Consider the following 11,773-nt stretch of genomic DNA (forward strand, 5'->3'; position numbering starts at 1 on the left):
TTGGGTGGAGTCTGTCGTGTTTTGACTATACGTTGCAGTTGGTGGTGTGCCCTGTCCTCCTCCTGATGCAGTTGGCGGTGTGCCCTGTCCTGCTCCTGATGCAGTTGGCGGTGTGCCCTGTCCTCCTCCTGATGCAGTTGGCGGTGTGCCCTGTCCTCCTCCTGATGCAGTTGGCGGTGTGCCCTGTCCTCCTCCTGATGCAGTTGGCGGTGTCTGTTATGTGGCATGTGTATGACTCCTGTTCTGAGGTGTGGCTCCTTGGATCTGCTAGGGCCCAGTTCTTAAAGGGGTTGTCCCGCGAAACAAAGTGGGTCTATACACTTCTGTATGGCCATATTAATGCACTTTGTAATGTACATTGTGCATTAATTATGAGCCATACAGAAGTTTTTCACTTACCTGTTCCGTTGCTAGCGTCCTCGTCTCCATGGTGCCGTCTAATTTTCAGCGTCTAATCGCCCGATTAGACGCGCTTGCGCAGTCCGGTCTTCTTCTTTTCTGAATGGGGCCGTTCGTGCTGGAGAGCGGCTCCTCGTAGCTCTGCCCCGTCACGTGCCGATTCCAGCCAATCAGGAGGCTGTAATCGGCAATGGACCGCACAGAAGACCTGCGGTACACTGAGGGTGAAGATGCCAGCGGCCATCTTCTCAAGGTAAGTAAGCAGTCACCGGAGCGCGGGGATTCGGGTAAGCACTATCCTTTTTTTTTTTTTTTTTTTTAAACCCCTGCATCGGGTTTGTCTCGTGCCGAACGGGGGGGGGCTATTGAAAAAAACAAAACCCGTTTCGGCGCGGGACAACCCCTTTAAGATCGCTGGGCCGCCCTCCTACTGGCCTGATGTCCCCGCTTAGGTCGGGCCACTGTCATCCTCCCTGTAGCACAGGTTTGGGTGCCTCGATTCTGTGTGACTGTCCTGTGTTCCCTGTGTGCGTGTATACTACTAGACTACCACTCCTTCGGTCACGATCGTGTGGGCCCTCTGCTTAATCTGCTCACAGGATTGTAACAGTCTGTTCAGAAAGCCACTGACTACTCCTTTCATTGTGGGCCCAGTTCTGCAAACACATAAGATTAGGGGCACAATGTGTATACTTCTGAACAGGAGACAAACAGGGATATCCATTGCGGAGGTTCAAGCCTCCTTTTCATGAGAAAAAAAAAAAGGAAATGTCTTGAAAAGGACATATTTTCTAAAAATCAAATATTATTTGGTCTCCTAAAGTGCATTAATTCATGACAATAAATGTGGGCTCAAAATACTCCTGACCCTCTCAGCTAATACATTAAGGGGTGCAGTTTTTAAAATGTGGTAATTTGTAAGGGTATCTATCATTATGACTAAGGATGAGCGAGTATACTCGCTAAGGCACTACTCGTTCGAGTAATGTGCCTTAGACGAGTATCTCGCTGCTCGTCCTTCAAGATTCCCCAGGGGAGTGGGGAGGAACGGAGGGGAGATCTCTTTCTCCTGGCCGCTCTCCCCTGCTCTCCGCCGCAACTCACCTGTCAGCCGCATCGGTCCCTGTACATTTTTAAGGACGCGCAGGGAGATACTAGTCTAAGGCACATTACTCAAACGAGTAGTGCCTTAGCGAGTATACTCGCTCATCCTTCATTATGACACCTAGCAGGCTTTGGAAACTTGCATTGGTGTAGGAAAACAAAGTGTTCCTCAAAATTCTAAAAAGTAATGTTACATTAGAACATCTCCCAAATGGGGAAAAAAAAATATCAAAAAATGTTAAACCGTGCATCCAGAATACATTGAACAGATGGAAATATATGTTAGCAAAGATGTGTACAGCATGTTTGCACTTAATTTATATATGACATGTGACAATGTTAAAAAATGAAAAATCTAAATAGTGCAAAGTAGCAATTTTAATAAATATACAGAACTTTAAACAGTCTTTTTTTAATAAATAACAGTAGTAAAACAAGGGGAAGAAAAAAACAATGCCACAGTCACTTGCACATGCTAAACCTTTAAGGACTTCTGATATGTAAAGTGACACATGTAAAGTTCCAAATTTTGGGTCAGTCACACAGCCGCAAACAGCCTGGTTTGGTAAGGGGAGAAATAACTTAGTGTATAAACTGTGAACCGACTAACGAGGGCGCACTGAGCAGCATCAAATGCAACCTGACCGCATATTTGCCTTTTCAGCCGCAGTTCTCCGGCGCGGCATCGGCACCACGTGACTACACATCGTGCACGCGGATTGCCTTCAGCAGCCGTGCACTACACACTACAGTTAAGCAGACGGGCACTACACACTACACTTAAGCAGCAGTTCCCTAAACACTAACCCTAAACACTAACCCTGTGCTGCTTAAGTGTAGTGTGTAGTGTACGTCTGCTTAAAGGGGTTGTCCCGCGCCGAAACGGGTTTTTTTTTTCCCCAACCCCCCCCGGTTCGGCGCGAGACAACCCCGATGCAGGGACTTAAAAAAAAAACAGCACAGCGCTTACCTGAATCCCCGCGCTCCGGTGACTTCTATACTTACCGGTTGAAGATGGCCGCCGGGATCTTCACCCTCCGTGGACCGCAGCTCTTCTGTGCGGTCCATTGCCGATTCCAGCCTCCTGATTGGCTGGAATCGGCACGTGACGGGGCGGAGCTACACGGAGCCCCATTGAGAAGAGAAGAAGACCCGGACTGCGCAAGCGCGTCTAATTTGGCCATTAGACGGCAAAAATTAGACGGCAACCATGGAGACGAGGACGCCAGCAACGGAGCAGGTAAGTGAATAACTTTTTATAACTTCTGTATGGCTCATAATTAATGCACAATGTACATTACAAAGTGCATTATTATGGCCATACAGAAGTGTATAGACCCACTTGCTGCCGCGGGACAACCCCTTTAACTGTAGTGTGTAGTGCAGGGCTGCTGAAGGCAATCCGCGTGCACGATGTGTAGTCACGTGGTGCCGATGCCGCGCCGGAGAACTGCGGTTGAAAAGGGTAATATGCAACCTGACAATCTGCATCGTACTGCTCCATCACATCCTGATGATGTTTCTCCATAGCAGGTGATGGGCCATTTCCAGCTTTGCATTAAGCATCCTCCTGAGCCAACATCCGGGAACTTCTGGCGCTCTGGTGATACAACTCTGTGGTTCTGAACACGGTAAACGGTAACAACAGTGCAGTATTCAGACCAAAACGTAGCAGCTGACCTATAACAAAGAAGAAGAAAAAAATTAACCCGGCAATTGGCTTAATTCCATGGGTTTGCATAGTTATTGCCTAATACATCTCTAAACATCTATCGGCTACATACTATCCCTGCTTTTCTTCACTCCTACTTTAATAGATAAATATTTCTTATTATGACAACTTTTCTTATGACCTAATTGTGCAATTAAAGATATTTAACATATTTTACCGAGGGTGCAAGAGGCCCACCTAAATTTGAAATCAAGATTTAATACCTAAAACAGCACAGATTAGTAATCTGTACTGTGGTATGTTAAAATACTGTCCCTACCATCCGTTCGCAGGTTGGGCCCCCTTGGCGCTGCAGAGGGGAGAGCCAGGGCGGCTTGTAAAAGGTGCCCGAGTCATGAAACCTCTTCCTACAGACACAGCATACACACAGTACACAGACATAACATGCAAACATTCCATTGCCTCACATACCTACGTAGAACATACATAAAACACAGATTATAAGTAACCGACGTACTTCAGGCTTCATCTGTCAATCAGAACGCCAGGAATACCTCTGGAAAGCAGAAGTCCCGGCCCCATTGCTATAGGGGCCTCACAGAGGTCAGTTCTGATTGACAGATGAAACAGGTTCACCGGGTGTTCATAATCTGTGTTTTATGTATGTCATATAATGGAATGTCTGCATGTTATGTCTGCGTGTAGTACTGGGAAGGGGTTTGACGAGTCGGGCACACTATACATGGCGCCCCTGTCCGACCAGTGACACAATGGAGTAGTTAGGAAAATTGGGCTAAAACAGCAACATTTTGATGACTAACGGCTATAAGATGCGGCCTGATTTCTGGGGTTGCATGTTTGTTAAAATACATTGTCTTATACACTCTGAGCGGCTATACTTCAGTATGTATTGTGGCTGCTGCTACAGGCACAATAGATACAAACACGTACTTAAATACATACACTTATCACCATAACCCCCCATCCTCCATACTGCTCCTCACCCAAATCACTAAAACTACCATCCTCCATACATTGCCTTCACTACCACTCCCATTCCCCATACACACACAGACATTATTTTTAAATAGATCTATGTATAAATATATCTATATCTATATATATATATATACACACACACACACACGCGCACACATTCATACTGATACATACAGACACGCGATGTACTGAGCTTCATTGAGTCTCGGGGCAGCAGCACATGACATCAATCACCTCATTGCTGGTGTCTGGTGGACTCTCGCGGGAGGACCCGTGAAAGTTGACCCGACACCAGGAACCAGGTGTATGATGTCACCAGCTGCTGTCCCGCGACGCGGTCGAAGCTCTATATGTGGAATGTTCGTGTATGTGTGGTCTGTGTGTGTAAGGAAGACAGTGTGTGTTTTTCGTCAGCAGTCCGCACTTTAGGGATAACAGCGGAGATGCTATTATCACCGGAGCAGCGGCTCGCAGCTAATAAGACGCGGGGTCGACATTTATCCCCTTTTTTGTGCCCCCAAAAATACAGGGTTATGCTATGATACTTTTCATATCTCTAAAGGACAGCAGTGATACAAACAAGCAATTAACTATTAACATTACACCTACTTCAGTACTTTTGTCCAAGTGCAATATTTTCTGAGACGCAGGTGGCCAGAGAATGGGGGGCTTTGTTGCGGCTTAATCCTTTGGCTCGCCTTGCATACTCATGATCCTTGATCCTTCTTCTTGTTTGTGGACGCCCACTTTGCAAACACCTCCTTGTTTGTATGCACGACCGGCGTCGTGCAATGGCGGTTGGCTGCACACCTATTCTCCCCGCCTTTTTTGTTCGTCAGAAAATGGCCCCTTTGGCAGCGCATGAATGCAAGAAACTCAAAATTGTCGATTCTGTTGGTAATGTAAAATAAGTTTTGTGCAATGCTTCAATAGCGCTGCTAAACTCGGTCTCATTATTTTGTTTTCGGTTGAGTAAATCATGAAAGATGTCATTCAACATTCTGGTGCTTTTTGTAGCCAAATCAACTGTGTCAGTTTCTGCGACAGCAAGGCTGCTGTTTTCATTACTGCAGCTGGATTCTTCAGACACATCATGTTGGGCCTGTGGTTCCAGCTTGCGAGGGCTATCCATACATAGAGATCCAAACCACCCTTCGCGAATATTTTGGTTCCCTGTTGCAACCCAGTACAGGAGTTTTTTGGTGTTTGAATCACATGGAAGACAATGCGAGCTGCAGATGTTTTCCTGCAAAGTAATTGCATGCTGGTGCTTGCACGGTCCACCGTTCCTGCCAGCATAACATTCACACAGACCTAATTGTAAATCTACAGTGAAGCACACATCACTGTCACGTGACTTTACTTTATGCAGTCCATTTTCCATTTTTTCCACGATAAGATCCTTACAATCTTTCTCGTTAATTTTGTATCCCGATTGCAAATATTGATCGTATCTACCGCTAACAATATGTATGATTTTCCTTTCATAGTAGAGGGACAAATCCGAAACTATGAACTGCAAAAGCTGCACAACGCTGAATGCTCTGTTCCTGGGGAGAACTTTATCTTTAAGAACACGGATGGCAGCTTCCGTTATATTATTGGTATTGTTCCCCCGGCAGGGCAGGGCTTTGCGAAAGCATAATGCCCACTGCTCACGACGGCGGCAGAGATTTTCAATATAGACTTGCAGCTCAGGGGAAAGATCAGAGCTTATCAGATTCTGCAATAATTCTTCAAATTCCTCCGGTGAACTGCTGTATAGAAGTGTTCTTATTTTAGTAAAGCTCTCCTGTCTTGCCAGTTTAGAAATGCCATGCTTAGAGTCCAGTAACCAACGCCAAGCAGCTTGCAATATGTGAAAAATGCATAAAAGTCTGCTGGCACTTGGAAAAACCTTTTTTATAGCATTCTGCTCAGCCTTAGAATCGTCCGTTAGGAACACAACTGGCCCAAGTTGTCCTCGGCCACCAAAGGCACTGTCGCTTAAAAGTAATTTATAATCCTGAAGAGCTTGAAAAAGGACTTTCTCAGACTCTGAACTCATTAACAAAACTCCAAGGGGCAGGCCACCCACACTGCTGTCAGTCATTATTAAGAAGATTCTGCAATTGTATCGGTCAGCGTTAGCGGACGAGTCCATAAAGCAAATACTCCCAGAACTCTCTAATGTGTGAACCCTTTCCATGATAGGTGTGCATAGACTAATGCTAAAGTCGTCTGATAAAGTGCTGCAAGTAATCTTCATACCGTCACTTTTTAACGCTTCTACTCTGGAAACAATGGACTCCAAAATCTTTTCCTTAGTAAAATCACCGTATTCTGCTTTAAATAGCTGATTGTAAAAATGTTGAACCCACCGTAATGAGGGACAGTGAGCAGCATCACATGCAACCTGATCGTAATCTTCATCGTACTGCTCCTGCAGGTCGCGTTTATGTAGTTCTAAAGCGTGTGATGGGCCATTTCCAGCTTTGAAAAAGTCAATAAATTTTCCCCGTACTTCCGACCCCACATCTCGGAACTTCAGGCTCTCTGCTGATTGAACCCTGTGATTGTGAGCACCGGTAATTCTTACCACAGTTGGGTATTCAGGCAAAAACGTATCAGCTGACCTGTAAAGAAGAAAAACAAAGGCATAATTAACCCTGCAATTTGGTTCATCCTGAGGGTGTGGCGTTGTTATTGGGTAATTGCTTTCTAAACTACTATAGGCTAAATACTGTACCTGCTTTCCTTTACCACTGCTTTAATAGTTACAGCCATCTGATTTGGACAATTGGTATGTTTTCTGGAATGTTTCTTTACTTTGTGGTAATTTAGTACAGTATTATGTTGGCACCTGTAGATTTTCTAAAAAAAAAAAATTAAAGCAATTATTATATACAAAAATGCAGAAAAAATTTAAATACTCGAAATGTTATGTACGGTATTTTTCGGGCTGTAAGACAAATTTTTAGCATAGCGCAATCGTCTGCAAAGGTGGCAGTCATGTTATACACTGGCTATTGTCTTACCTGGCAGGTGCTGCAGGCGGCTGGATAGTTCCTGAATCCATCAGTGAGGTGTCGCGTTGGCATAACCAGAAAGTGTCCCGCTGCTGCCAGCCAGTGCTGGTGAGTATGGCCTTGTGTGCGGACGGGCGGCTGTGTGAGGAGCAGAGTGTGTGTCTGTGTGTGGCTGCTGGGAGTGATGGTAGCTAAGCATGACTGGATGTGAGCTTAGAATGGCTGTGATGTTGCAGGAGCAACCATCAGCCAATCACCACATGGGGTACTCGTATACGGCAAGTATATCACAAAATGTATTTTAACAGGAAAGGTTGGGGGACATGTAATACGCAACTTTTTTTTTTTTCCTGTAAGAAATTTCGCAGCACCGCTTTAAACAGTGTCATGCACCCATGCCATTTACTTTTCTTATGACCAAATTGTGCATTGAAACTGTATACTTGACAAAGACCCACTTACACAAGGGGCGAAACGTCGTCCTTTCTGGAGAGAGGAATAAAGCTCTCAACTTTTTGCATCAACTGCTGCCTCCACTATTTCTTTCTTGGAATTGAAACTAGAGATCAGCGAGCATACTCGCTAAGGGCAATTGCTCGATCAAGCATTGTCCTTCGCGAGTACCTGCCCGCTTGGGAGCAAAGATTCGTGTGCCGACACGGGTGAGCGGTGACTTGCAGCAGGAGGGAGCAGGGGGAAGAGAGAGATCTCCCCTCCGTTCCTCCCCGTTCTCCTCTGCCGCCGAATCTTTGCTCTCGAGCGGGCATGTACTTGCTAAGAGCAATTGCCCTTAGTGAGTATGCTCGCTCATCTCAAATGTAAACATATTAAACGTATTTTAACGTGTGCAAGAGGGCCACCACCAAAATGTGAATACAAATTTGAATACATAAAACAGCACAGATTTGTAATTGCATGTAAGGCACCGCATATCTTAAAGGGGTTGTCCCGCGGCAGCAAGTGGGGGTATACACTTCTGTATGGCCATATTAATGCACTTTGTAATGTACATCGTGCATTAATTATGAGCCATACAGAAGTTATAAAAAGTTTTTCACTTACCTCCTCCGTTGGGGGGGGGGGGGGGTGTTGAGAAAAAAAACCCCGTTTCGGCGCGGGACAACCCCTTTAACTATATTTTTGATGTGAAATACATTTTATTTCTCGTAACCAGATTGTCTATGCACATAGCCCATACAGCACCTATAAATATAGCCCCTACATATAGCGATTTCCAACAAGTCACTTACCTTTAATAACACTTTACTGCCCGTGCATTGTATTCCTCGTAAGACTCTGTAAGTTACATAGTTTAAATTTTCATATTCTTCCTTCCATTGCACAAATTCCTCTTTTGTTTTGCAACGTAATCTCAAAACAACGGTACTGTTACTTTGGGAGGCCACAATTCCGCTGTTTGGAGGAATAATTCCATCATTTGGTTCATTAGCTTCCATGTCGCCTTAGCTCTCCGCGTGACGGTCTCAAAAGGCGAGAGGAGCGAGATCCCAAGTGAGAGCTGCAGAAGTGGAGAAAGCAACGTTACAATCACGTAATATGCATAAAAGAGAGATTGCAGCACGCATGTAGAGATCCCAAGACGCAGCATGCACGTCGAGATCGCAACGCGCAGCACGCATAAAAAGAGCAACACCGGAGAAAAACGCAAGACAGTGACTGAGAACTTCAGTATGAGCAGGGAAGGAGCAACCGGATGAGCTTCCTAGCCAACCGCTGTCCGCAGGGCAAAGCAACAACACGCTCAAAAATACCACATATGCACACAACCATATGCTAATATGCACTACACACGTGTTACTAGGCACCCTCCATCCATATGCACAAGCTTGTCGTGCTAATAAGCACCAGACACGTTTTGCACACGTTAAAGGGCCCCCCCGCCACACACACACACTGACACCCCATGCTAAAAGACCCGCCACACACAACCAGAAGCAGATAGGTATCCCCCCCCCCACACAGAACCACACCCTAACAGGCACCCCACCCGAGACACACACAACCACACGCTAATATGCAATCCACACGTGCATATTTCGTAATATGGACTCTGCGAGCTAACATGCTTATATGTGCACAGTAATGTACACACGCGCAAAAAAGCCTCAGACACGTGCTAATATGTACCACACGTGCTAATATGCACCCCGCGCACATGCACTAATAAGCAGTGCATGTGCGCAAACACACGCTCGAAAATGCATCGCGCGCACACACAAATATGTGCCGTATTCACACAATGCACAGCACACATACTGCATTAGGACGCCCAGACGTCCATGCACATGCACACCACATGCACAGCCTACACATGCTTCAACATACTGCATACACACAACCACACCACTCATACACAGAGAGCGACACGCTTACATGCTCTGGCTCCACCACACAGCCTACACACAAAAGTATGCAGCACATACACACGACCACAGCGCATGCACGGAAAAAAACAGTAGCACAACGCATGTACGGTAACAGAAATATAAAACATGACCAAATGGTAGCACACCACCACACAGTAGTCTAAGGCCTCCTTCCCACGAGCGTGACGGGCTCCGCCGCGTAATATTCCGCAGTGAAGCCCGTCACGGCGCCCCCCAGAGACCCCATACTTACCAGCGGAAGATAGCGTGAAGACGCTTCCCCGCCCACCGCCGTCGCGTCATGTGACACGCCCACCGCGTCACATGACGCGGCCGGCCGTGTCACGTAACGCGCCGGCCGCGTCATATGACGCGGCGGCGGTAGGCGGGGAAGCGTTTTCACGCTATCTTCCGCTGTGTTACAGCGGGAGATAGCGTGAACGGACGGCTTCCATTGACTGCAATGGAAGCCGTCAGCGCGTACACCCGCGGCAAATAGAACATGCTGCGGGTGAGGGCGGGAGATTTCACGGTGCGTAATTCCGTGGTGGAATTACACATCGTGAGCATTGTGCTATTAGGTTCAATAGAACCTAATAGCCGCTGGCAACGCGGCGGATTTTTGCCGCGAATTTACGCGGCGTAAATCCGTTCATGGGAAGGAGGCCTAACACACATACCAATGCATATATGCACTACCTGTACTGCATACACAGATACCCACTAATATGCGTCACACAACACATGCTAATATGCACCATATTCATACAATGCTGTATATGTATTGCATATACATGAGCAGTTAGTAGTACAGCACCGGCACGCAACAAGGCGTGGTTTCTGCATTGCACAAAAATGCAGTAGCACAGAACATTGACGCAAAAGCTCGTAGCACATGCATTGCATCAGTATGAGCACACGCTATCAAATGGCATAAAAATATCCAAAAATGAGCAGATGCTAGAAAACTGCAGAATCATGACCATACATGTGCACGGGCACAAGAAAACATACAAATATGCAAAAGCGAGCACCTGGCAGAATCAGTAGCATACACATACATGCACACATGTAGGTGAAAAAATGGAAATCTGAGCACATGCTATAATCATGACAATACATGCACATATGAGCAGATGCAAGCGAAAACCGGCAAATATGCAGATGTATGCTGCGAATTGCCCGCCTCGCGTGGTGGATGGCAATAGCGCTCCGGCCGTGGACAATGCAGCGGCATGCTGGGGATCGCAGCGACAATGCAGCGGCGACAATGCATGCAGCGGCATGCTGGGGATCGCGGCGACAATGCAGCGGCATGCTGGGGATCGCGCTCGTGGACAATGCAGCGGCGACAATGCATGCAGCGGCATGCTGGGGATCGCGCTCGTGGACAATGCAGCGGCGGCAATGCATGCAGCGGCATGCTGGGGATCGCGGAGACAATGCAGCGGCATGCTGGGGACCGCGGAGACAATGCAGCGGCATGCTGGGGACCGCGGAGACAATGCAGCGGCATGCTGGGGACCGCGCTCGTGGACAATGCAGCGGCGACAATGCATGCAGCAGCATGCTGGGGATCGCGCTCGTGGACAATGCAGCGGCGGCAATGCATGCAGCGGCATGCTGGGGATCGCGGCGACAATGCAGCGGCATGCTGGGGACCGCGGAGACAATGCAGCGGCATGCTGGGGATCGCGCTCGTGGACAATGCAGCGGCGACAATGCATGCAGCGGCATGCTGGGGATCGCGCTCGTGGATAATGCAGCGGCATGCTGGGGATCGCGCTCGTGGACAATGCAGCGGCGACAATGCATGCAGCGGCATGCTGGGGATCGCGGAGACAATGCAGCGGCATGCTGGGGATCGCGCTCGTGGACAATGCAGCGGCATGCAGAATTGGCCGCCTCTCCGCCAATGCGCGCAGGGGAAGTAAGAGCGCAATTAAATGAGCAGATGCAGCAGCTTACCTTGGCTTTTAGTAGTCCTGTGTAAAACTTCCGCTGGCAAATCCACTTGCGCAAAAGAAATAATCACCTTTGGCAAAAGCACAAAAAATACCTGCCAAATCATTAACTGTCTGTGCACACACGAGTGCATGTAAACCGCGGGCAAGGCACGGAGCACGTGAAAGCGCGGGCAAAGCACAATCCTGTGTGCACACGAGTGCATGGCAAGGCACTGAGCACGTGGTGCCGATTCCAGC

At 47.4% G+C, this 11,773-nt stretch overlaps 1 protein-coding gene across 1 annotated transcript; it reads right to left on the reverse strand.

The window, feature by feature from the left end:
* Positions 1–2,951: 2,951 nt before the first annotated feature.
* Positions 2,952–11,716, reverse strand: LOC136587799 (uncharacterized). The gene is made up of 5 exons (XM_066586563.1): positions 11,538–11,716; positions 8,433–8,701; positions 6,903–7,027; positions 4,784–6,789; positions 2,952–3,183 (listed from the first exon to the last, which is right to left on the reverse strand). Exons 2-4 carry the CDS (start codon positions 8,637–8,639, stop codon positions 5,010–5,012), a joined length of 2,112 nt encoding a protein of 703 aa, XP_066442660.1. The 5' UTR covers positions 8,640–8,701; positions 11,538–11,716; the 3' UTR covers positions 2,952–3,183; positions 4,784–5,009.
* Positions 11,717–11,773: the final 57 nt, after the last annotated feature.

This window comes from Eleutherodactylus coqui, chromosome 13 (genome assembly GCF_035609145.1).
Source record: "Eleutherodactylus coqui strain aEleCoq1 chromosome 13, aEleCoq1.hap1, whole genome shotgun sequence".
In the NCBI taxonomy this organism is placed as follows: domain Eukaryota; kingdom Metazoa; phylum Chordata; class Amphibia; order Anura; family Eleutherodactylidae; genus Eleutherodactylus; species Eleutherodactylus coqui.

What these genes read in the sequence shown, in the direction of transcription:
- LOC136587799 (XM_066586563.1), bottom strand. Translation starts at nt 8,639, where the DNA reads ATGGAAGCTAATGAACCAAATGATGGAATTATTCCTCCAAACAGCGGA. An exon ending in GCAGTAAAGTGTTATTAAAG is followed by an intron (nt 7,028 to 8,432) that starts GTAAGTGACTTG and finishes TTTTTTTTTTAG; the next exon opens with AAAATCTACAGGTGCCAACA. An exon ending in GCAGTGGTAAAGGAAAGCAG is followed by an intron (nt 6,790 to 6,902) that starts GTACAGTATTTA and finishes TCTTCTTTACAG; the next exon opens with GTCAGCTGATACGTTTTTGC.